The 26865-nt window shown below is 34.7% G+C and overlaps 1 protein-coding gene across 13 annotated transcripts in view; it reads left to right on the plus strand.

The window, feature by feature from the left end:
* Positions 1–26865, plus strand: part of LOC115243708 (histone deacetylase 4) — a 103724-nt gene that overhangs the window by 52267 nt on the left and 24592 nt on the right. For 5 of the 13 annotated variants that reach the window (XM_029820893.1, XM_029820898.1, XM_029820900.1 and 2 more), the window contains one exon: positions 21445–21504. In XM_029820893.1, coding sequence (XP_029676753.1) covers positions 21445–21504 — 60 coding nt within the window. Of the gene's footprint in view, positions 1–8549; positions 8861–21444; positions 21505–26865 lie in introns of all 13 variants that reach the window. The other 8 variants (XM_029820890.1, XM_029820891.1, XM_029820889.1 and 5 more) reach the window with 3 other exon arrangements.

Below are 26865 nucleotides of genomic sequence, written 5' to 3' on the forward strand. Positions count from 1 at the left end.
AATTGTATAAAACAAAATTTAATGTGAGGCGAAGGAGGGGATTAAAATTTCATCTAATTGTAAATCGCATCGCGTTGGTTTCGCGAGTGCTTTCTCGATTCATATCTTTCCTCGTGGTACACATCGTCATCGATTCATCGCGGTATGTGGAAGCTAAAGAACCTTACTTCCGAAGTCGACGTCGTTTCCCACGTAACCATGTATCTCGTACACCACAAGTGTACGCATACACATACAAAAGAAAGAGAGAGAGAGAGAGAAAAATGGTATAGAAACTTTCTCCTCGTAAAACGCACGATATCGCGGGTCACTTCTTTCGGGAAGCGATGGATCGCAAGTTCGTTCTCCTCGAATCTCGACCTACATAGTAAGTTCTCGCAACTGTCGCTGTAATCATGAACGATCGCCGGCGTTGAACTTGGTAATTAAGCCGACCCGTGGTCTCCGCGGATATTATTATCGTAAATTTTGAATTTCAAGCACCATACTTTGCAAGGTATTAATAATTAATCATTTTTTACACAATTTTTTTCTTGAGATTTGCTCGAGGAAGTTCTTTGAAACCTTAAGAAAGTGTTAGAGTGAAAAAAATGTGGTTTAAAAGACTTAACTCCATGGAGCAAGATCTTTTTTTTAATCAAAAGTATTGCCAGTAAACTTATAAAATTATAAATAAATTTTTCTTTTGAAAGTGTTTTGATTTAATTTAATATATACAAAAAGATCTAGGTCAAATTATTCTTCGTCAGTGCAAAGATTAATTTCTTATTGTTGCAACTATGGTTGCAACTACAGAATGTTTTCTTTTTTCTCTTTTGTAAAATTTCCATTTTTATTCATCATTGTGAAGGAAACTGCGTAAGCGAAAAAAACTGCAAAAGATTTTATTCAACTATCCTCTCTCTTTATAGAGAGTAGAAGGTCAACGAACGTTATATTGTACACGCGACCAAAGTTTTCCAACACCAATACGGAATTAAAATTAAATGCCATCGGTGAATCGAAACTTTCGCCAGCTCGCCGGATTCGTCGGATGTAAATTTATGCGGTGCCGCGTCCATATTTACACACTTTAAGATCTTAAGAATTCAATACCATACATCTCATGATGAGATGTCCGAGAGTTTGCCTTTACATTTGCCGCTCTTGTTTACGCGTATATCTGACAAAACTCGTTCCACGCTACGGGTACGTGCGAACGAGCATGTGTTCGGGTACGTGCATGCGCGCGTGTACGCAAAGCTGCTCGATCGAGAAGTATATTATTAGACACAAAAGTGGCGATGAAGTGTGCAAAACGGCGGCAAATTTCGCACGAAACCGCGAAAATAGCGATGCGTGCGAGGGCGAGAAAAGTCGTTGTTTGTCAGAGGTCCTCCTTTCTTTTTTTTTTTTTTTTTTTTTTTGCCCCTTCTTGAGAGAGAGGATACACTTTGTTCCTCTACAAAAGGTTTCAATTAAAGAAGTTACTCGGCGCGGTGAAAAATGTCTAGTCGCGGTTACGCGTCTAGCTTTACAAATGTGCATTACGCGTGGTACGCGGCTCTCTGCGAGTGCATGGCAAATGCACACCGGCGATGCACACTGAGAGACCACTATATTCGAGCACGCGTTACACGCTGCGAGTACACGTGTATCACGTCCTGTATGCGGTGGGATGTGGGCCAATGGCGTCGGGCACAAGGGCGATGTTATTTGATTATCGCGCCCTCGGCGTTGCTTGCTCCGCGCCATACTCGGCTTTTTTTTTTTTTTTTTTTTTTTTTCGGCCTCGTTGATTTTTCTCTCGCCTTTGTCACGCTTCATCGCGCACTTGACATACGAGCTCATTGACCAAAGCCTAACTTGATAAAAAACGATTATAAAATTAAATATGTGCGAAGAGACGAGTTTATAAAAATCTTTTATAATTTTATGATAAAAATTATAGCCGCGTCAATAATACCCTAATTTACAAAATTCGATCAGTTAAAAAATTTTGTCGCGTTTAATTTTCCTACAATATCTTTTTCACATTATTTCGATTTTTCATGCGATATAATTGTCGTGAATGAACCAATATTACTTCTTTGTTATTGAGATTACTTTTATATATATAATGTTAAAATATATATTTTATTACATACAATAATAAAATAATATAAATTAATTATAAGAAAATAATGTTTAAATAACTTACTTTTTCTTTATTTTTCTTCCTTAATAACAAAGACAGAGTTTTGCATCGAAAAGTTACGATCCATCCAGGTGATTTATATCGCGATGGCGATTGACTTACGCATTAAATCTCGGCGCGAATTTCCGTATGCGCTTTTATCGCGCGCTATATAACAGCACGTGAAAAGTCGCGGAGGCGTGGCGACGTCGAATTTAGATTCTTGGCGCCTACTCAACGAGAGAAATAGACTCCCGCTGGGTAGGTTGGTAGATAGATAGCCGCTTTTTCGAGAGAAAGAGAGCAAGAGAGAGAGAGAGAGAGAGAAAGAGAAAGGAAGAGATAAATGGACAGGTTTCGGCGCACCCGTCGCGCAAACGTGGAACGAAAGAAATCGAGCGGCAAGAAAAATATATTTAGCTCCCCTATCCTTGCTCCCCTTCCCTTCCGTGTTGAATATGGTGTATCTACTACCGATACACTAATTGGAGACTTTGACTTTTGATCGATGGCGAAGTAGCGCGTTCGCTAGATTTGACTCGGTTCGCGTTCTACTATCGAGATCGTTAACCTTAAGATTGATTAGCTCAACGTTTGTTGCGTCATTTATGAGGAAAACCCGTTGACTAATCCCTTCATGCTCGGGTATTAGATCAGATAGACAATTCGATACACTAATTGGAGACTTTGACTTTTGATCGATGGCGAAGTAGCGCGTTCGCTAGATTTGACTCTCGGTTTGCGTTCTACTATCGAGATCGTTAACCTTAAGATTGATTAGCTCAACGTTTGTTGCGTCATTTATGAGGAAAACCCGTTGACTAATCCCTTCATGCTCGGGTATTAGATCAGATAGACAATTTCTGCAATAATACAAAGTAATATCGTATTAAATTGATCTGATCTCCTTTCTGATTATATAAACGATTTATAAAATTTATTCGTATATACGAAAAATTGGCGGGTATTAGTTGGATGGAAATTAATTTAGCACCTTTTTTATTTATAATTACTTGACTTTGCGCATTACGATTTCCCATCGGTTTTCCATTCGGTTATTTCATGTTTCGGTATTTCGATTATGCTTCGAGCGACCAACATTCTAATTATTTATTTCAATCAGATGTTGACACATCTAACCGCCTTCCACGGTGACTGTATAGCGTGTCAGTTTCCGGTTCTAGAGAAAAATGTCGATTCAATCGTTAAACCTACAGCTGTATATCGCGATATGTTGGATAAATTAGTGAATTAATAATACCTTGTCTCTTCTACGCGCAGTGGATTGGAACACATGTTTATGTGTGTGTGTATGCGTCTGTGAAATGAACTAGCCGCAACTTTCCTCTATCCGTATACATATATACATACTTTCTTCGGTCACCTCGAGGAACACGTCACATGATTCCGCATATGCAAAACGTCTATAGCCTTTTCGCATCACATGCCATGTTTCTCATAAAGTTTCCGTTGTCGCGTCCAAGATATCGATAGGATTTTCGAATCGTTCGATGCAAGAGCCATCGATTCTCCACTTTGATCGCGTAAAACGCAATGTGTAAAACGTATAAATTATTTCTTTAGCCAACTAAGAGGAAGTAGTTTTATTATTTTGTTTTCCATATAACTGGATCATGCAGATTGCGTTCTCATACTATTTATAAATAAATAATATGAGAATATGTTTTCTACATGAAAGAATTTCTGTAAAGCTTCCTACGACGTTGATTCAATTTTCACATTCAAAAATAAATAATAATTTTAATAAATCACAAATTTATAAGTGAATAAAATCTATTTTAAGTATATTTATGTACTTTTATATCGAGTTGTTTAAAAATTTATATCAAAAATGTACACAAAATGCAATTAACTTTCACGTAATTTTCGAGCTTCCAGAATGAATTATTCGTATATCTTTCAATCTTTCAACACAATTCGATATTAACATTGATTCATAAGTGTTGTCAGCCTCAAGGCTTTAACGGTTGCGACTAAATCTATGAGGGATACGATCTAATCTGACCCCCACTTCCCCCCGACGACCTATATTTATCGTTTTGCGTCGTCTAAATGTGCCAAATCTCTCAACACGTGTATCGAGTTTTATTCAAATATCTTTTCGATTCGGACCGTGTGGTAAATTTACATATCCATACGTCATCTCACGCATTCGTAACTCATTTATATCTCACAATTTTTTTTAGTATATATCTCTATGATTGAATTAAAATTCGTCCAATTAAAATTCTGAAAAAGCAATGATTGCTTGAATCTAAGTTTTGTTAATAACAATGAGAGAAATGAGTGATTAAATGAACTTTTACATTCAATTGACATTATTACACGTTATATTATATCAACGTGCAAGAGTTTATTCATTAATTTTAATCATTTTTCAGAGACGTTTATTTTTATTATTTTAATACTTTTTTTCATTTTTGCCATGTCGTATGCGGGCATTTCGACAGTAATCCTTCTCCCTCCCTCTCCCCCCCCCCCTTTTTCTCTCTCATTTCCTCCGGAAATTTTTTATTTATGAATTTAAATAATCGCGGGATAGTAAGAGCCAAATGCGAATGGCAGTGCGTCAGTTCCAGAGAAAAAAAGTTTTTATTTATGGTTTATTTAAAACGCAATGCGGCGATCATGCGCATTTTCTGTCTGCGATATGAGACGAAGGTCGCCAACGCGCCTTAATCTTTGGCGTGCCATTATAATCGCCTTTGGCGCTCTCGGGGAGTCCTCGCGTATAGAGGCGGCCAAGTTGAAGGCAAGTTCAACATCCCGCTAATGGTACCGGTTCCCCGCTGCGGCGGGAAGAGCATTCACGAAGTAGTTGCCGCGGAGAAAAAGAGATAAAGGTCGGTCGAACTATCGATAATCTGGGGTGCCGATCAAGAGATCCGTGTCACGTTTATTTTCACGGATCTTTGAAATCTTTACCTTTTTTTAGATTGGATAATCATAGACGTTTCCTCAAAGCGATCTTTTCTAATAACGAAGAGACATTGATGCATAATATATCAATATTTTTCTAACAGCAAATTTCCGACTCTGCATATAAAGCTATTTTTTAAATAATTAAAAATTATATAATATAAATTTAAAATTATGTATAATTCAATCTTTATATATATATAATATCGGATGGCTTACAATATCATTATTTTTAAAATTTCTTACATGACAACAAAATTAAAGTATGCAGATATATTAATCATTGATTATAATCTAATTTTATTCCTTGTTAATTTAGCATCTCCACCACAACAAATTAAAATAAAAAAAACCAGGCCAAAAATAATCTAATTTCTTACTATCATATATTTTATTGATATCGATTTGCTAATATTAAATTTTCTAATTGTATATAATAAAAAGATGGATACACACACAGAAATTTGTGGTTATATCTCATATAGTGAAATTCCTTGATCGATTTTTGTCAATTCTTCCTGTAATTGCTCGATTTTATTTCACAAGAGAAAATCGATATTCACGATATTCAGGGAATGTCGATCGACTGTTGGCAAGGAATGCAGTTCGAAACGTGACGTGGCCGCGCGTGATTCCGTCGAGAGAATCGAACCTTTTTCTCGCGTCGAATAGTGCGAAGATTAACTGGGTCAGTCGTACGATCCTTTCCATTTCCAACAACGATCACGACGCACCGTAGTACGCACAATCATAAATAACTGTACGAATGTCGCAGCCCCGCCTCCGTAATGCAGATAAGTTGCTCGACGAAACCCAATATTGCTGCTTCGATAGCGCGGCCGAGTTCGCTTATCTCGTCGAAAAGGCGCTTGCGACGCATTGCAACTTTGCGCGTGTGATTTCAGCCGCAAAGAGATCGTATCTCAATCGCGCCATTGTTAACATTTATTTATGCAAATCTGCACTTAAACTGTCGCGCAATAGTCTCTCTTAAGTACCGTCGTTTTTTTTTCCCTTTGGATCAATCTTTTCGCTTTGCTAACAATAAAATGTATTTTTATCCAATTATCTATTAAAATTATTCACAATAATTATAAATTATTAAATTATTAAATTATTCCAATTTATTTATAAATTGTGAATTATGTATTATTAATCTAATAATTATTTTTATTGCGCGCGCATATTCGGTACCTGTTTCATGTTAAAATTATCGAGAAAGTATATGTTTTCATTGTGATAAATTTACGACTAATAAAGTAACATCGCCGATTAAGCGGCGAGAAAAAAGCTTGTCCATGAGTCGAAAAGGTTTACGATAAAAGAGAGAAGAAAAGGAAACGCCGGATGACGTCATGATAGTCATCCGCGCCACTTAGGCGAAGTCAAGGGATCAATTTACGACATGAATGGTGAACTATACTTGCCTCTCCCGAACATTCCATCCTCTAGTCTCGAAACCCCTTTCCACTTTCGTTCACCTATCGCTTGAATTGATGACAAACAAATCTATCACGGCTGTCGATAACAGATCACATAACAGAATCGAATTGTATAACACACGTTGAGTAACACATTAAGTAATAAGAGCGGAATTTATGTTTTCTTTTGCATTCATTCTTGATAATCTCAGATACAGTTTTATCAATCAAGTTAAGGAAAAGAGATTACATTAATGTTTTATATAAAGAAGATATATAATAATTTATTGCATAAAAATAGAAAAAAATATATATATAAAACATATACAGCTAAAAACATAGAAAATGTATACAAATGTTTTTATTTATTTATGTATTTATGAAACATGTGTATGGAAATATTTTCTGTTAAACTAGAAAACATTAACGATGAATTAATGAAAATTGCGTTTTTGCAATTATTTAGTGTAATCACTTACAATTAATAAAATTAATATACAGAGACTGATATTTATAAAGAGAATAAAGATTCATTTTTTGATTTACTTAGCGGCTATTTTAACGCGAAAACAAAAATGAAAATATATGCGGCTTCAAGAAAAGAAGAAGCAAATCTTATCGCAATTTCAATAGAAGTAATAACATCTTATGTATATATATATATATATATCTTTAATGCGTTTATATCGTATTTGCAATATATAAAAAGCGGAGGAGAGACGTTTAGCTTAGTTAGTCTTCTTACGGCTTATATTTATTATGCGGTCATTGATCTTTCGTTCGATCGCATCTATAACGAGGAAGATCACCTCGTCTTCCCACGTGCAGGATCTCCGCATTTTTAACATCGTCCGATGAAAATCGTAAGAGTTGCGAATATTTTAAATTTTTCTCTTCACGTGCATGGATTATTCGATACGGTGACGCGAAAAATATACGGAATGACTTGTAAAAAATATCATTAACATTTATTTTACAAATTTGTGGACACATTATTGAAAGAATTTTTCTCGACGCGACTCTACAACTCCAAAGGTAAAATTTACGTTGCTATTGTGCGATTTCTATGTCGCAACGTTATGCTAGTCAATACTTTGCTTGATAAATGAAGACCTGTGACTTATCACGCGATCAATATTTTATTCTCGCCATCAATCGATTGTATGTAGGGGGAACGTATAAATGGCGACGATAATGAGATATTCTAATGTCTCGTGTTTCGCCGCTTCTCGACACTGTTTTATCATCAATCATGCACCCCAAGCACATGTGCGAAATCAGCGATTACGTATTAATCGTATCAATGTTAAGAAGAGGTAGAGAGGAGAAAAGGGGGAGGAAAGTTGAACGTAAGCAATGCTATTATTTAACCTTTAAATAATCAGCTAGCGTCAAAAAAATAAATACGATGCATTTGATTCGGCAAAACACTGATATGCATTCATTATCGCGATCATTGTTGGAGGTTGTAAGGACATTTGCACTTGTCAGAGGCACAAAATTAGATTTTCATTCTTTGGCACTTGCGCGCGGACGTTGTTCACAGTTTCGTTCTTGAATCCAAATCTTGCGTATAACAGCTACTGTTGTACTTTTAGCATTATAAATTTCTGCATTTTTTTTTGCACGTTGCATTCGTGAATATATATAAGAAAAAATATATAAATTTATGTACATAAGAAATGTGATCGAATTTTTTTTTCTGTTGAAAACGAAAGGAAAAATATTCACAAGTAATATCCAGAATTAAAAAGATACAGCCTGAAATTAAGAAGGTTTTTAGCAGAATCAGATAAAGCAAAATTGTTTATTTAACTTTTAGAAAGAGCTTAGAGATATATTTTAAAAAAATTGCTTTTCTTTTTCTTTCGTAATAGTTTTATTAGATAGTCAAAACAGATGATAGCAGATATTATTACTAATGGATTGAACTCTGCTGCTCTTATAATCATCAAAAGTAGCTTGTTTACGATACTTGTTCTGATATATTTTATGTCAGATAAATTGATGATTCTCCTTTATTCTCTTTCTAGATCATCTCTTGGACATACGAAAAAAGTGATAGAGAGCGACGAACACAGAGAAAATCTCGCCGATAAGACGAGTTGGTGGTTATAAATTATTTATCTTTTGGAAAACATGAATCCGTGTGTCGTGACGATAAAATAATCGCGGTGTTTACGTTTGCGAGTGTGAGAACTGGTGTTAAGTCGGGGAGAAATCCGGATGGTGCTTCGCAGTGGATACTAAATATCTCAGTGGATATACTACTACTTAAGAGTGTAGCATATGGCCCTGGACTATGGTACTACCATTTACAATATGCACCACACGAATCAACTAGGTACGTATCAAAGAACGTGTGCTTAGCAATATTAAACAACTTTCTTTTCGGGTCTTCAGAAAGATCTTGTTTTCGCAAAAGAATGTTCTAAACAAAAATTTGTCTTTTTATAAAGCTCTTAAAAAAGAACTCTAAACAATTTTTTTTGTTAAATTCTTTTGTGCGTATATATCTTTATTTTCAATTCTTATAAATTGAAGAATAATTAAATATATTATGTGTATGATATATAATACTAAATTTAATATTATTTATTGAATAATTAAATACTTTAACTATAAAGTATGAAGCGGAAGAGACGGCATGAGCGCACGTATTTAAGTCCATATTTTAAGAGACAACGTATATAAATGTCACTCTATATATATAGAGTTTTCGTGTCTAATCTTAGCAACCGGCTACCGGCCAGAAACACAAGCAAAAAATGTACCTATGACTTTTCTTTTGTGCCTTGGTCGTTAGAATAAAAGAGAGATCTAGTTCCATAAAGTACTTCATCATCGTACTGATTAAATCTTTAAATAAACGTGTTCTAATTTTAAAACATTTTATATATATATGTGTATATTCCACTTAAATCTAAAGGATACATCTAAATTTGAACTGAAAAGATTATTTTTATTTATAATAAAGATATCGTAGTACAAAAAAATTGCTTTTTTTATCTGCAAAATTGTTTTTAAATTATGTAGAGAAAAAAGAGATGCAGGGGTGATATGAATACTATAAAACCTTATTAATCATTAACAGATTTAGTAATTTTTAAAGCTAAAACGCGAAACTCGATTTTTATAAATATATTATTCTTATTTTTACACGGTTTTATATAGAATTTTTGATTTTTTTTTTATAATATATATATGTATATATGTATATAATTGTTATAAAAGAAATTAAGGAGGTCACTAGATCAATGAAACTAGGTCTTTCTTTGATCTACAATACTATAGAAGAATTTCTTGACACCATAATTTACCGGCTATAACCCATCATAGTGCGATCGAACGACCTACCTTTTTTTCTGACCCGACTAAAGCGGCGGACATAATTCCCCTCGCGTGACAGGACTATCCCGAATCGTTTAATTATGCAGCCAACGTCGCGCATGCAATGGCAAAAAATTGTAATAGTTGTTGCAACGTGATGTTCCGAGAAAAGTCACTATATCTGGGTGACGGAAAGCAAACGACCGTATGATTACAAATTTTTAATAAAGCTCTTGTGGATTTTTATACGATAATTTTATTTATGGGCTATCACATACATTTCAATCCTCGACAACATTTTTCGCGCACAAAACAAATTTAAAAATTGTAATGAAAAGTTCTTTTCACATATTTTTTACAATTAAAGAGATGTGAAAGTGAAGATAGTGCATTATTGTGCATTAAACGAAGATGGAAGCTATCTTAACATGACGGTTGATGTGATTGCTTTTTTTGGCATTCTAGTTAATTTATATATCAGTATCAGTACTCTCTCTTTTATGTCAGTTTTTTATTTATACGAGTGCATACGAATCGTGCTGAGGTTGACCTCACACACCGACTTTTTTTTATTCTTTAATAATAGACTTGCTGTCAGGTCATTGTTATGCATGTCCGTACGTGTATGTTTTGCAACATTTATTTATTTGTGTTACACCGTTTTGAAGTATCATTCCGTCGATACTATGAATTTGACTTTATAATTTGTGCCTTATTATTTATTCACAGTGCGCATCAAATTTATCGAAAATTATTTTTGCAAATTTTTCTTTTCTGAATTTAAAATCACATCTTCTTAATAAAAATATCGACTTTTTTTTTTTACTGAAACCGCGCGATTTTTCACAATTTCAATCTTAATGTTTTCGAACTATTCTTATTAGCTATTCGAACTAACACATAAGCAAGACTTTTATTTTAATTTAAAACTAAAGGGGGAAAATAGATGAAAGCTTTATAAATTTTTTGATAATTTATTAAATTTGTGATTCTTTATATTATGAGAAATGATAGAGAATATCGCAAGCATATAATTTGCAAGTCTGTTAATTTATTTATCTATTTGCACACCGAGGCCACGGTTCTTCGCCAATCTTTTGCAAATGGCTACATTCGCTGTTCTTTCATCGACTTTGCCGACACGGCTAATATACGTGTACGCGATCGCGAAGATAATCGGGTCGAGGATGGCGAGAAATCGTGCGTGAAAATTAGATGGCAAACGGGCGAATAGTCGCGTCCCTTGCACGAAGTGCGCGCCGAAGTTGATGACGGGATCGTTGCCAGAGAATCGTCGTTTCTCTAGCCAGAATTATCAGTAGGTTGGATCATCATAGTACAGAACGCATAGAATTCACGAGACTTCAATCCTTCCCAATAACAAATGGCTAGAATAGACATTGTCCGCTAGAGCGGACATTGTTTAAATTATATATTACTTAACATCTTAATTATATTTTGAATATTATTCATAATAACAGTTGCTAAATTTCTTTTTTAATTTTACGATTTTAAAAAAGAAATTATTTGAAACAATTTTTATGTTGTGGAAATTTTTTATATTATAAAATTAGACGAATAATATAAAAATTGAGAGAAGAATGATCTATTTGTGTTGAAATTTTATATTTTTATTACAGACAAGAATTAAAGAAGTAACCACTTCTTTTATATCACGATATATTGAATTTTTTTTTCCTATTAGCAAATCGGTTAAAGTAGTATATTAATACTTTTTTGCTTCTTATAATTAATTACAAGCTTATCGACATTTATTTTCCCCTCCAAGAAAAAGATATTAATCTTAACTCTCCGCAAACTGTGGGATGAGGATTATCGAACACCATGTCGGGATGGGTATGAAATTTATTGTAATCAGTAGTTAGGCGGGGTTTAAGTGCGTACATCCGGAGAGAGGACATTTTGTAGGAGGTTGCTCGTGCGGCGCAATTACCTTAATTAATGTGGGCCCTAATTGTCTTTACCAGTAGTCGACGCGTTGCGCATGACCGGCGTGATGCGAGAAGACTCGAGTTGCATTAAATAAAATCTACCGGCATGAGAGATATAAATAACATCGCATAGCAACGTGGCGAGGGGTGCACTTTAATAGCGCCGATGTTTCGAATCTTTCGTTTCCACGAAATTGGAAATCGTTCGGGATAATCACTTACAATAAGATGTTTATAATTCAGTACCCATTAGTTTAATACGCGATTAAATGTTACGAATATATTCAAAAATTCTAAATCAATCGTATTTTCTTATTTTTCCGGATTGAAATTCGAACATTTTGAGATTTCTTTTGGTCGATTTACAATTTGATTTTTTATATTAATATGTATCTGAAAATGTGTTTTTATAAATACAGAAAAGATATATTTTATTATATAAAATGACATTAAAATATATTAATATAGAAGATTAGAGCTCGAAAGCGAGCTAGCGGAATTAATATCTTCGAAGCATCGGCGAAATTCATTGCGGCCATTAGCGGTTTAGCGAAAGCGAGACCTTACGCAGCATTGCGAGAAGTCTCGCTGGCAAAATTGTGGCTCGTCCGCCGATGCGTTCCGGCATAAGCGTGCCAATTTTCACGGGGACGTGAGATCGAGGCACGCGAGTCGCGTGACTCGCGGGCATGCAAACGAAGTCGTGCAATTTGTCCCGCACGCGCGAACTGTACGCCACTCGTACACTTTGCACAATCGATCGCGTTCTTATTCCAAGATTCTCCCTTCAGTCACCATTCTCTCATCTTACACGTTTTACAGAATTTTTTGAATAAAAGATAGATTTAAAAAAGAATGGGTTTTTTATAATTCTGCTGTCTTGTGTGTATTATTTCTCATTTTACGTATATCTTCGAAATGAAAACATTATGATACTAAAATCCAATTTAATATAATTGTCACGTGAGGGGACATGAATTGGGGATAAATTAAGAAATCAAATTCGGAAATCAAATAAAAATCCTTTGGCAAATTCTTGAACAAGTAAGCAGAGAGGAAAACTTTATATGCACAGGCCTCAATATAGGATATTATTTATAATATTTTATTGTTGACGAATCCAGAATCGTTTAGATAAAAATTTTTTATTATCGGACGTGCGTTCTTCTTTTCTTCCATAATAACTGACGTTGAACGAGGATCATGAATATCGAGCGTGTCGCGAGGTAAGCGACACGAGCTGCGAAATGTCGCATCTATTCTTCCCTCGCGTGAGGTGGCAGATGTTAAAATGCGGCCGTTGGTGACTCGCATTGACTCGCCGCGACGGCCAGGCGCTAGGTTTTTAAAAAATGTATGTCGCTCGCTTCACTATCGGCGGCCGCGTTATATTCGCAACGTATGTTTGTGGAGATGGCGCCGTATCGTGGACAAAGTTCCGGCACAAAGGGAGCCGGCCGGCAGACCGTTCGTCGTCGTGCAAAATGCACTGGAATGCACATTGCGATACGAGGACGAACGACGCAGCGCCGGCTCTATGGATACGTACGTGCCGCCTTTGAATGCATCCGCGGTGCGCTTGAACAGAGAGCACGTAGCCGCGCCGTTCGATGCAGCCACTGACGTGTGATGCTTCCGATGACTATATAATGGCGATTTCATAAAATTAATTCTACCGAGCGCGCGCGCGAGATCTCGTGACACAACGGCATAGGGCGAGTCTACTCTCGCGAAAACGAAGACGGGAGAGAGTCGCGTTTCATACACGTGCAATATTTATCGAGAAGCGTGATAATAATATCTCGGAAGTTAAATTTTTTATAACATTATTTTTGCCGCTATTCTGCGTCAAGTTATCGATTTGTGGTCTCTTATTCATTACTGTATCGCGCGAAACTTTTATTTTTAAATACATTCATGTATGTGACTTAATCGGCAGTTATCTGTGACAATATTTTATACAAACACATACACGTAAAATCTCTCATTTTTTATTTTATCTTATTTTTCGTATATCTTGATAATAAAATTAAGTCTAATATTTGGGTTATTATATTGACATTTTATGCGAGGATAATATCTCATGACATATCCGACAAGCTCCTTCTGTAAATGCTGAATTACGAGGTAGCTTTTTGCAAAAGCAATGTCACAATTGAATATAATCGTGCAAAAATAGATTCGCGCAAGGAAGATCGCGTAATTTCATGTGGAATAACTTATTACGTGAACTGTCTATAATTACGGTCAAGCGATAAATGACCGATTCAAAAGCACGTCGCGTAACGCTCTTACGTAATACGTGTTTTGACAGTTGACAGCTTGATAAATATGGCATCTGCCATCAATTCTAATTACCGTGTCGTATTACTACTGGGAAAGATAATTCTATTAATTAGGATAATTATTTAGCTACCGCGTATTTATAGATGTAAGAAAGTAACGAGAACATTTTTGACGCATTTTATAAAAAATTCTTTAAATTTATCTCATGTAATCTTATCTTATCTTATTATCTGATGTAAAAATCTTAATTAATAATATTGTTATATATTTTACAGATTATATATCATCTATAAACTTTCTCCCTCTCTTATCAAAAAATTTTTAATTTTGTTATTCATATCTTTATATATTAAGTTGCGAAAAACCTGCGACACTTTCTTTCAGTTGCTTATAATTACAAAACTGCGATTGACATGTTAATTGAAACCTATCAGATATGTTAATCTGAAGAAAAAGAGAGAGAGTGAGGCGCGATTAACATTTGCATAAAAATTAATATCTTATTGAGGAATCTTTGCATAAGATTTTTCGATAACCTCGCTTGATGCGCTTGATCGCGATTTACATTTTATGTAACTTTGTTCCCTCTCTGTGCGTCGATCGTGCACTTTCCGAGAATATCTGCGAATCGCACGAAGTTTCCTGAATAATTTAACTCCTAGCAGCCAGGTATTTCTGGCTTCGGTTCTTCATGTGCATAAGTCGCGCACGGAAGGCACGTATGTGTATGCGATATTTGAACGGTTTCATGTATTCTTGTTGTATCGGCGAATTTTTCGTCATTAAGTTGATTTTTGCAGATTGTAATTTTCGCGTCTCGGATCTTTCTCCATTGAATGGATATCGAGCGCATAAAAAATTCCTCAATCTTGTTTAATAATATTGACATATCTCTCTCATGGATCTTAAATCTGAATTAAGCGAATAAAAATTTGAAAAAGAAAATTATAATTTGACCGTTATAACAAAGATTCTTATCGAAAATGTTAGCTGATGAGATAAATATGAGGATTATGTGTTTCATTTTTTAAATCATTAAAATTTTTTATACGGATAAATATATTATTTTAACTATACTGTTATTAATTAAAACTATTATTTAATATTTAAATATGATGTAAATAATGTACGCATTTTTGATCAATGATTAACTCATTGAATTAGATTATATTTAATCTTTTGATATTTCTATTTCTTATCTCGACGTATGCATGTGCAATCGAATGTCGTTTTACGTTTTACGAAGAATGTCGTAATATTATCAATCATACTAGACGAAGATTCTGGGAAAGTATATTTCACTGTCGCGATACTTTCCTCTCTCTTTCTTTCTCCTGTGCGAATCGGTTACTTTTCTCTTAGATGTTTACAAATGCCGTATGTGGAAACTAATGATCGTAATCAAAACGATCAAGTACCAGTGATTAGACACGGTTTTACGCAATAGTCTGCGATATAATAGACGCCATGTCGAGTAATAAGCCTTGATTACGCTATTTCCTTCGTCGTGCTGGATGCGCGCTACCGAGTTCATGCGCGATCTTGATGGGAATCGTTATACATATACGGAGAGAGAGAGAGAAAGAGATAATATGATAGGAGACACGACATCGCAAAGTTTTCCGCGGATGTGAACAAATTGAGAGATTGAACGGGACACATGGAGAGTAGTTGGTGGTTGTAGCTTTAGTATCTTAAATTTAGTAGCTTAAATAATGCTTCGAAGGACCCACGTTGTAATTCATAGGGAGTTTGATAAATGTACATTAAGCGTCCTCTTACAATTTCTCGCATTCGATTGCAAATGTACTATGTAGAATAGGAATAAAAATGTTAGAGAATAAAGGATATAGAATTAAAAATATATACACCGTGTCATATATATATATATACAGGATATGTCCGAGAGATGAGACAGATAGAATATTTTACAAGCTTGAGATATTAATGAGAATTATTGAATATTAATTAAAAAAAAAAATAATTTTTTATTTATTGTTAGTAAAACAATGCAGTTGTCAATGTAATACTTGAGTTGTATCTGATATATTAATGTGCTTTTATTAGTCACAATAAGATTTCTTATTATACATAAATTATATAAAGATAAAGAATATTGTGTTTCTCAATTGATCAAGCTTCCAAGTAAGGAGATGACGTAAATTTTTCATTAGGGAAGAAACACGCATCAATTATGCAACCTCTCTCTTAATCAGTTGCATAATTTTTACAATAAAATTCTTTGTCTTATTCTAATTGGTGCAAAAATCCAGTTTTCAGAAATAACTTCTCTCCATCAGAGCTGCGATATGAAATTGAATATTATCTCACGAGTATCGTTGATTTGGACGATATAATTGACAAGGTTTATATACATTTTAGCAAGTAATGCTCGTAATAATTCTGACAAACTACTTCAGTTATACTTAAATCATACTTCAATCTCTTATAAACTAAAATTCGCGTTAACGATCTTTCTCTCGTTATATACTTGAACAAAACGCATCGAGAGATTGCCCCATACTTTTACCGGCGCATCTTTCCCGGAGAAGAACGGAAACGCGCGTAAGAGAGACTATACGGTGGCGCGATGCACACGAAAGTAAAGAGAGAGGACTAACAGGGCGGCGAAGGGGCCCTCTTCCTCGGGATTAACCTTGGACTTGACTCGAAGGAATGCGCCGTGCAGTGACCTCCGCTCGTATACTCGTTCGCTCCCTCGCTCGTTCACTAACTTACTCGCTCGCTAACTCACGGGCGCTCATCTCCGCTCACCTTCCTCTTCTCTCCGTCGCCCCATTTCGCTCCACCGTAGACGCTGCAGCCAGCCTACTGGCCGGTGCATTCTTTCACAGCCAGTTCGGATCCTTCCGAGAGATTCGGTGCCGTGGCCCGAAAAATCCGGAACGGAAGTTTGAGAAACGCGATCAGTCTCCTTCAGAGATTGGTACAGATTTTTCTTAGGTAAATCTAGATGATCTAGAGTAAAGGTGATTATTAAAAACTAGATGCAAACTTGTCAAGCTCTCCAAAATTTATCTCCAGTATAATACAATTATGAATTATAATTTGAATACTAAAATTTGTTGACTAAAATTGTTGACATCTAAAAATTGACATCTAAAAATTGACTAAAAATTGTTGACATCTTTTTTTAATATGGATGAAAATAAAACTAAAAATTGTTGACTAAAAATTGTTGACATCTTTTTTTAATATGGATGAAAATAAATACATTACGATAACTTCGACTAAAAATTGTTGACATCTTTTTTTAATATGGATGAAAATAAATACATTACGATAACTTCGTAACATCGTTGCAGAAAAAGATTGCAAAATTTAATAGCAAACTTGATGCGGGTATTTTCCGACAGTTAGAATATTTTACAAGCTTGAAATATTGAATATTAATTAAATATTTATTACATTTATGAATATATTACTTGAAATTATTGAATAAGCCGCTGTTTAATATTTACACTAATTCAGATCAATTGCCAATTTTTAAAAAAACTAGACTAGAACGTAAAAATTGCACTTTTTTTTTTCTTTAAAAATACAGACCGCATGTACATGTCACAGAGAATATTTTTCCATCTATTATTGTATTTTCTTATTTAAATATAAGATATATAGCGATGAGAATATTTATGGTTATCTTGTAAATTATATACATATATTTCGACTATAGTGTACGCTATCAATGTGTTTTTTTTAAAGATTATTTGAAGATGATTTGAAAAGAGGAAGGATATAAGTATGATCGTAAAAGTCTTTTTACTCGATCTTCATTAACAGCGGATTTGCGCAATGATAAGCAGAATGATCGCTTTCTGTGATCTCCGATGGGACACCAATCGGATTTTACGAGCTTCGATGCTTTTTTATAAAACTGGGCAAAGAGTTGATAAAATTCTTGATAAATTATCGTTTTGCGCGATTTTACTGGCTTTCGATTTTTCTTCTGGATCGTGATAATGCCATTGGGGTTCAAGTAAGCGCTTTTAAAAGTGTCCTATAAATTTTTAGTCTGATCTCACTTTATCGTAAATGACAAAGGAACCCGGACACAATCGGCTTTCCCGCGATCTGCCGGTTTCTCTCGCATTTAATATCGCCGGTATCTCTCGAGATTGACGAGAGGCATACGCGCATGTATGCAGTGATCATTATCGATATTTATTGGCTCTTTGCCTCGATAGAGTCATCGTTCTATAAATACACCGCAACAAAGGATATGTGCGATGGCGCTTACAGTGTATTCGTCATAACTTATAAAATTGTTTGTCGTAAATTTTTAATTAGATAATTTATATAAATGTCATATATGTCATCATGAAAAATATACACTCTTTTTTCCTATTATGAGATTTTAAATCAGATCAAATTTTAATCTCGTCTAATTTAATTTAAAAAAAATTGATATATTATTAATTTAATTCTGAAGATGTATCACACAATTAAAATACTTTATGAAAATGTCGAGAGAGAGAGAGAGAGAGAGAATATTTAAAAAATATTTTTATTTTTTAACATATCATTTCTTTGACACATCATTTCTTTGACACTGAATTGAAGTCCTTTGAGGTATCCTTTATTTATTATAAAGAATTGGAAGGATATAGCAAAAGATTTTTTCCAAATTTGATAGAATCAATATTTAAAACATCAATTTATTGATTGTATCTAGACGGTATAAGAGTATATCTAAATTTTAATACACATTGTTTCTTAAAATATGGAACTTTCGAAACATTATTGTGTTCCTCGAATTATTTCGCTATGTAATCACGAATTATGCGGGCTATTCAGGTATAACAAGCCATAATCGATAAAATGGTGATTAATCTTCAATAATAATAGATCAGAGGCGTGCTCGATGCTAAGGTCATCGCGATGACTGTGCCGGCACTCGTCGACTATTACGGCCTTCGGCTAAAAATAGACCGGGTGACTTTGTGATTATGGTATATACGCGTAGATTTATTCGAATGAACAAAAGAAGCTGTACAACGATGTTCGATAAATCAGTAGAACAATATCAGGTAATGAACAAGAACGTTTTTCAAATTTACTCGCACCTTATATTGATCGAATTTTTTTTTAAATATTTGCCATTATATAAATACATATACAGGGTGTCCCAAAGCACCCTTGACAACGCTCATGAGCACATAGAGCACAGTAAACTGAACAGAAAAGTTCTGTACCGTTATTATTGAGTAAAGTCTGGTCAATCAGCGCCGACTTTTAGCCGGACGCACGTCAGTGAGCCGCCCGTCTGTTAGTGTGTGTCGCCGTAGCGACGGAGCGCTCACGCACACTACCAGGCGCGCGGCTAAAGATCGGCGCTGATTGGCCAGACTTTACTCAATAATAACGCCTTTATTAAGCGTTATAGAAAAAAATGGTACAGGACCTTTCTGTTCAGTTTGCTGTGCTCTACCTGCTCACAAGCGTTGTCAAGGGTGCTGTGGGACACCCTGTATATATCGCAGATAAAAAGTCAATCGCATAATTTATTTTTTGAACAAATTCCAAACATTTGATTCAATAATAGACTGTCATTCGACGCGTAGATTATCGCGATTTTCTGATATCTGAAACGAAATCAATAGGTTTCACATCGGTCTAATAATTCCTTTGATAAGTCTTTCTTTAATTAAAATATCATAATTGGGAATGAAAAGTATCTTTGGTATGACACGCCAATTAAGTTTTTAAAATCCAGTTAAATATAATAAATTCATTTTTCCTTACTTTTTCAAAAATGGATAAATTAAATAGATAAATTAATCTCTTTGGGATTTTTCCGAATATATCCGAAAGAATATAAATATATATAAAATTATTTCAAATTTTAAATATGTGATATTGAATATCAAATATCATATATACGTATATTGATATATTGAATATCAAATCTTTTCTCTTTTATATAGAAAATATTAAAAAATTGGCTTCAATGAAATTATCGAATTAAAATGTATAAAATTAATGTTTCTAGAATGTTCTATATATATACTATTTAGTTTATATTTAGACAGTCTAATCAACACATATAAAGCGCGAATCAAGATAGTATAATATATTTCGAAGTAAACAACAGATCTTTGTCTTGACGTTATACGAACAGAACGATTATTGGAATTTGAGCGTTTGATGAGTCAGACATTTTTTTTTATAATCGATAACAAGATACGCACGATAAGGGCCGATAATCGTTGCATCTTAAGTCGCGATGATAAGATTCACTGTTTATTGGCTCGCTCGTCGCAGCTTGAAATCTGAGAATGACGCAACATCATCTCGGGTTTGTGGTAAGCAGGACGTTTTAGATGAAATGCACGAAAAGGATGTGATAATGTGCTTTATCTAATCACAAGGCAGTTTGACTTGCGCCCAAGATTAGCACAGAACCGGCGCACATGCATCTCATGATGATATTTTCTTTCGCATTAGAGAGTGTTTAATAAATAAGCCTTGGGACACAATTTAGTTATTAATAAAACACAAATTAGGAGAATTTTATCTTTTTATGGATTATGTAAGGAGTAATTGCATAATACGAAGAGGAGGATAAGCATGTTTAGTATAAATAAACTTATTGTCAGTTTATGCATTTTCCACAAATTTGTAGATTATAGTAGTAGTATAAAATGTAATTATTAATTTTGAGATAAGAAAATTTTGTTTAATTTTTTCTTTTTTTTTAATTTCTCTGTTATTGATTTCTATAGATATAAAATAATCTGACGAAAAATTTAAGTTTTTAAAGGAAATTTTTAATCTACTGAAATCATATATTAAAAATTAATAATTCTTTTAGTTTCTATTTCTACCTATTTCAGATTTTTTATTTAAAATATAGATAGTTTTATAAAGTTATATACAAAAAGATTGAAATATCATGCTTAATATAGTCAATTTTTCTTCATTCTTATTATGAGATACAAATACTTGTGTATCGTTTTTCATTTTTGCAAATAAAATAAAAAATGTCATTATCCGCGCGTAAATAATCGAATGGAAACTGCGTACAGTCACAAGAATCTACGATCCAAGATAAGCTGACCGGTTGTAATTGAAGTATGCGACGCCATCGTCGCTATCATCAATCGTGATATGATAGTTCACACGATAGTTTGCTCGGGGCATCTCTTACCGTAATTCTAATAGGCTGACGTCAATCGGCAGTCTGCCATTATTTATGCACATCGGCGGCTTCTCATGCAAATTGCAATGTTTATTTGCGAATTACCGAATATGCGGTTGCGCTTGATAGTGAAACGAGCTAATATTCATTGTTTTTTCTATATGTACGTCAGTTTTGTAAAACGCTTGTAATTTGTTTCAGAAGACGTGGGCTACAGAAGTGTCGAGATCACGTCCGCCTTCACGCATTTGCCTCAAAAGGGTAAGCATTTTTTGCTGTTCATATCTCTAAAGTTCTCGTTGATCGACGCAATTTTTCTTAACGAGTTATGTATATAAATTTAAATATCGTGCAATTTCTATAATTTTAAATTAATTAATGTAATATTTTCAAATTATCGGTATCTTTAAATTTAATAAAAATCGCGATATTTAGAGAAATATATATATATATATATATTTATTTATTTTATATGGAGAGTGGAAGAATTGAAAGTATACATAATTTTGTAACTTTTCAAAGAAACATACATAGATTACAATATCAGCGCTTGATCTATAATTCCTAATTCATTACAATTGATTTCTTATTGATTAATATTATTTTAAGATTCGGTTTTCAAATTGAAATTTTGTCATGGATTTACATTATAGAAATTGTACTATATTTATGATATTAAGCGCAATATATTTAGACGTACGATCTAAAAATGTCGATAACTAATATTTGACAATATGCTGATCAAGCAACGGTGAATCATATGTTTTGGAAATGTTAGGTTAAAATTCAAAAAAATTGTTTATAAGAATTCAGATCGTTTCTAAATATATTCTGTTCCAAATCCATAACTGTTCCGAAAGGCAGCAGCCGCGAAGAGAAAAGGATAAAGAAATGGCGAAAACAGATTTTAGGAACACAAATGTTATTTCCAAGTCGTAATAACTGGAATAACTGGTATAACCGGTATAACCATAATCGACGTGGGAGGCGCATGCGAAGGGAGGGAGGGGAATATTACCGCCAAACTGTTTGTGCATCTGTAATATAAATTTCGAGTTTGGTGAGCCAACCTTCAATTTTGCCATTCGGTTGGCATCGCTATTTTGATAAACACGATAACCGATCTTTCTATTTTTCTATTATAAAACTTGTGTGTAACAAAACATTAACATTAAGATTAATAGAAATCTTTTTCTTTTATACATGCACAGATAAGTTAGAGTAAAAAAATATGTAGTGATAAATAAAATATATCATAAATAATAAAAGATGTATAAAAGTGATAAAGTATATCTATTTATGTGTATTCTAAAAGAGTCCCGTGTATAAAATGTTATTAATTATTATAAACTATTTGCTGAACAAAAATTGTTTAAGGATATTTATTCTCGTAAAATTTTCATATTGACAATATTGTATTGACCTGAATTAATTAATTAAATCCTTTTGACATTCGTGCAACGCGTTCCATGTTATATTGGTCTGCAGAATGATTTAATAAATGCGTGATATATATAAAGAATTAACTAATGCTTAATATAAATACACTACTCACACATATAATGTTATACACTACATGTAATGTCCAGATAAAGAATTGCAGATAAAGAATTTTATTCAGAACCCGATACTAAATATGCGATGCATGATTAGCATAATTACACGAGTATATTCGCGAAGAGACATATATATCTTGTTACGTAATTAAAAAAGGAAAACATCCGAGAAGAAGATGTAATGCGATGAGCGATTAAGATTTAACGTAATAATTTTATTTTGTCGCACACGTGGAAACAGGCGTAACACATACACACCCACACGCACGTATCGTTATTTACGCGTGATTATCAATGTATCTAAATTTGCCAAAGTCTATTAAGACGCCGTCATTTGTATTTCGCATATTCGATGATTAATTTTTAATGTTTATCTCTTGACACCCTCATAAATACGATAACCTTGAGCATCGTAAAATAGATCCATTTTGTCTTTCTCCTTGTCGCTCTCGAACAACAACGCGAAAATAAAGTAAACATATTCTTCGCTCTTTTTTCATCGCTAACTTGCGTTTGATCTTTGACATGAAAAGCATGTACACACGCTGTAATATTTACAAAAAATGAAGTTATCTCCTTTGTACAATGTAAGCTATGAATATACAATATACATATTGTAGAATCCCCTTTATATCTATATTTTATCATACAGATTCAGAGATAGAAGCAACTTCTTCAATCAACATATCTGATTTTGATATTATTTTACAAAATTACTATAAAACTTCTATAAAATTACATAAAATATAGTGTATCAATATATAGTAAAAAAAGTTGAAAAGAGAGGGCAATTTAATTTTGAGGAGAATATCAGAATATGTATATTGTATCAGAATATTTTTTTTTATATATTTTTTTTCTCTCTCCATATGTCTAATACAAAATTTTCACACAAATCAAACTTTGAATAAAAATAATATCTAATACTTTAATTACGTTTAATTAGAAAATTATCTTTGATATCTTTGTAATTAACTTTTCGCGTTACATATTTGTCATTTGTCAGGAAATATACGACTTTCGCATTTGTCACATTTGTCATAACGTGATAGAAAAATATATACATATTTTGATAAGGGTAAGGGTAAAGGTCGATTTTGAATAGCGAAGTTATGTTTTGAATAACAATTTGTAAGAATATCTTTTTCTTTCGCATAAAGGTTTTATTGAAAAGAATGATTTCGTAGACACTCTCAAACCGACTCAAAAGAAGTAGAAGTAGAAGTTAGGAGAAGTAGAAATGGAAGTTTTATCAATTGAGAATCAAGTATATATATACATTTTTCATTTATTTAGTCTTTTATAGTCTTTTTTTAGTATAGCTTATAGCCTGCCTTATTGTAAAAAAGTAAAAGCAGAGTAGAAAAGCAATTCTTCTCTTGCTTACAAAATATTGTTATTCAAAATTAAACGATAGATAACTTATACAAAGAGAAAAAATATGGATACTAAAATTTTGACAGGTCAAATTATTAGAATATGAGTGAAGATGGAAGGAAAAGTCAAGGCAACACGTGGCAAGAGATAGGTAGATACAACACGTCCTTAACAAGTGGTATTGACGAATAAAATATACAAGAGCTTGACTTCAAGCTCTCTTTAAGTAGATCGCTATTCTGTACACGACTAACCGACAGCTGTAGGCTCTAACAAAATGTCGTTGCGCATGTTTTTCGATATGTCAAAAAACATGCGCAACGACACTTACAGAGCCTATAGCTTTCGGTAACCGTGTGTAGAATAACGCTCTTAGTCACTCGTCGTTAATTACGCTTTAGCAGCAAATTAACGTGTTTCTCTCGCGAAGAATTCTCCACATTGTTCTCTCAAAACACGACGCATAGCCGAGTAGAGAGAGAGAGAGAGAGAGAGAGAGAGCATGCGACCGTAAACGTCACTCTCGCGATTGGCGAATCCTCTCGCTGGCTCCCCGCTTCTCGATGCACCACCACCACACGCTGACGTCCATCGCGTATATGATGAGGATTTATCAGAACGATTCCCGGTCGAGATCGTTCAGTCGCGAGATCGAGGAGACAGTTTCGCGTCTTTTCCGCTCCGCTTCCGCTCTCCTTTTCCTCCCCCTTTCCCCTTTCTTATTTTTTTATCTGTCACAGATTCTCTCTCTCTCTCTCTCTCTCTCTATTTTTCTCTCACTTCACATCTTGGCTCGCGTAATCGCTTCCAGTGCGAGCTAAATTTAGCGCTGACCGTTGCTTTTGCCGACGTATATAAAGCTCCTCCTTTTGCTCCTTCTCCTCGCGTTCGCCATCGTTTCCTGCACGCGCGCGCCCGAGGTCGCGAGACGCCGCCGAGAAAACACGACGACGAGTCCCACCTGTGAAGTTCTGTCGCGAGTGCGTGTGTCTCGCGACGACTATAAGCAGAGAGAGATAGCACTGTGGATATACGTCGCGATCTACGTGAGCGATGCATCTGTATATACGTGTTGATTCTAAAACTAGGAGTGCGTCGCGAGGAACAGCTTTGAACTTGTGACTCCCAACAACTGATAACCCGGAATCTGTGAACGCTTTATCGTGGCACGCGTGTCTCGAAATTTCGTCGCAGCGTAAAATTCGCTCGTGCGGGAGTCTTTAATAAAGCGTGTCGCTTTACCGTGCGCGATTACTGCGATACAATTACGACACGTCGACGGAAAAGTGCGATGATAATTAGTAGTGCGCGGAAATGTTTAAACTTGGGTGCACAAAATTCGACGATGAAAACCAAGTATTGTGAACGCTCGCGAGCGATCTCCTCGCTCGAAGTTTCGAGTGTCTTGGGGACGATTTCGAGTTTGGACTTTTAACGGGGGTACAAAATTCGGGAGAACGCGAAAACAGAGCCGGGCCCGTTCGCGAGCCTTGCGTGCAAATCGATCGAGCGATAAACGGCTGTACGTGCGCGCGTTGCGTATACGTGTGTGCATTGCGCGTAATAAACGCTAAAAATAGCCGCGTTATCGCGCTGCGAACTAATAACGAGGCCATAAACATCGTCGCGACACACGCGCGATCGCGCACGAATTCCGCGAGTTCTCTCCTCGATTGTCGCGCGATAACGAGAGGAAAGAGGTGGACGTTGTCGCGGTGCTCTTTGCTCTCCCTTTATTCCCGAGCCGATCGCAATGAGAGGACCCAAGAAGAGAGAGATCGACGTTCCCACGAAATTACACGATTTTGCTAGTCTTGTTCCAAAATTAGAGTCTCGGAAAATCAAAAAATAATTTTTAAAAAACCAACCAACGCGGAGATTGATATTATCGCGCGTTTCCTGGAAACCGACGTTGTTTGGAAACGAACACAATCGGAACGACGCAAAAAAACTTCAGTTCTTTCCATTACTTATACGCCACAATCTTCGCCTTCCTCAATATTTCATATCTTGACAACATTTTAAAATCACCTTCGACATCGAAAAGAGATATTTAAAGCGAGGATTTAAACAGCAAGATATAAGAAATTGTCATTGATGATTTTAGTTGCGTGTGTGCTGTGCGTGTTAATTTCTTTTCGATATTTAAATTAAATGTAAATTGTGGAAATATCGCGGCGTGTGCTGTTGAATAAATATCGATAAGAACTATTGAGACAACCAGTTGGCTGGCGGCGAGTGAAATATCGTCATGTATTATTGGAAGAATATTGATAAAAATTATCGAGACATCAGTAAGTGACGGGGAAAAAGCGATCTTTCAGCAACAACGACGACATCGAAGGGAGATTAGATTTAATAATACCAGTTGTTACGACTTTTTAATCCACACAATAAATATTTTATTTCTCAAATTACAACGTAAAATATTTTATTTCGTAAATAAACAAAATATTCTCTATTTATTTCGAGATTATAATTCCTCTCGAGCGGACAATTTATCATGTCCGATCGTATCGGTGCAAAAGTTCGATAATAGAAGGGGGGAGAGAAATATATATATATCCTGTGTAAGAAAGAAAAGGGAAACTATGAAGGTTTACGTGGAGCAAGCGAGCGCGTTCGATCGATATCCGCGCGCGGAAAGCTCGAGCGTGAATCTCGCCGGCGGACATCACCGCCGTCACGG

The sequence above is a fragment of the Formica exsecta genome, unplaced genomic scaffold (assembly GCF_003651465.1).
Source record: "Formica exsecta isolate Colony F162 unplaced genomic scaffold, ASM365146v1 scaffold72, whole genome shotgun sequence".
NCBI lineage: Eukaryota > Metazoa > Arthropoda > Insecta > Hymenoptera > Formicidae > Formica > Formica exsecta.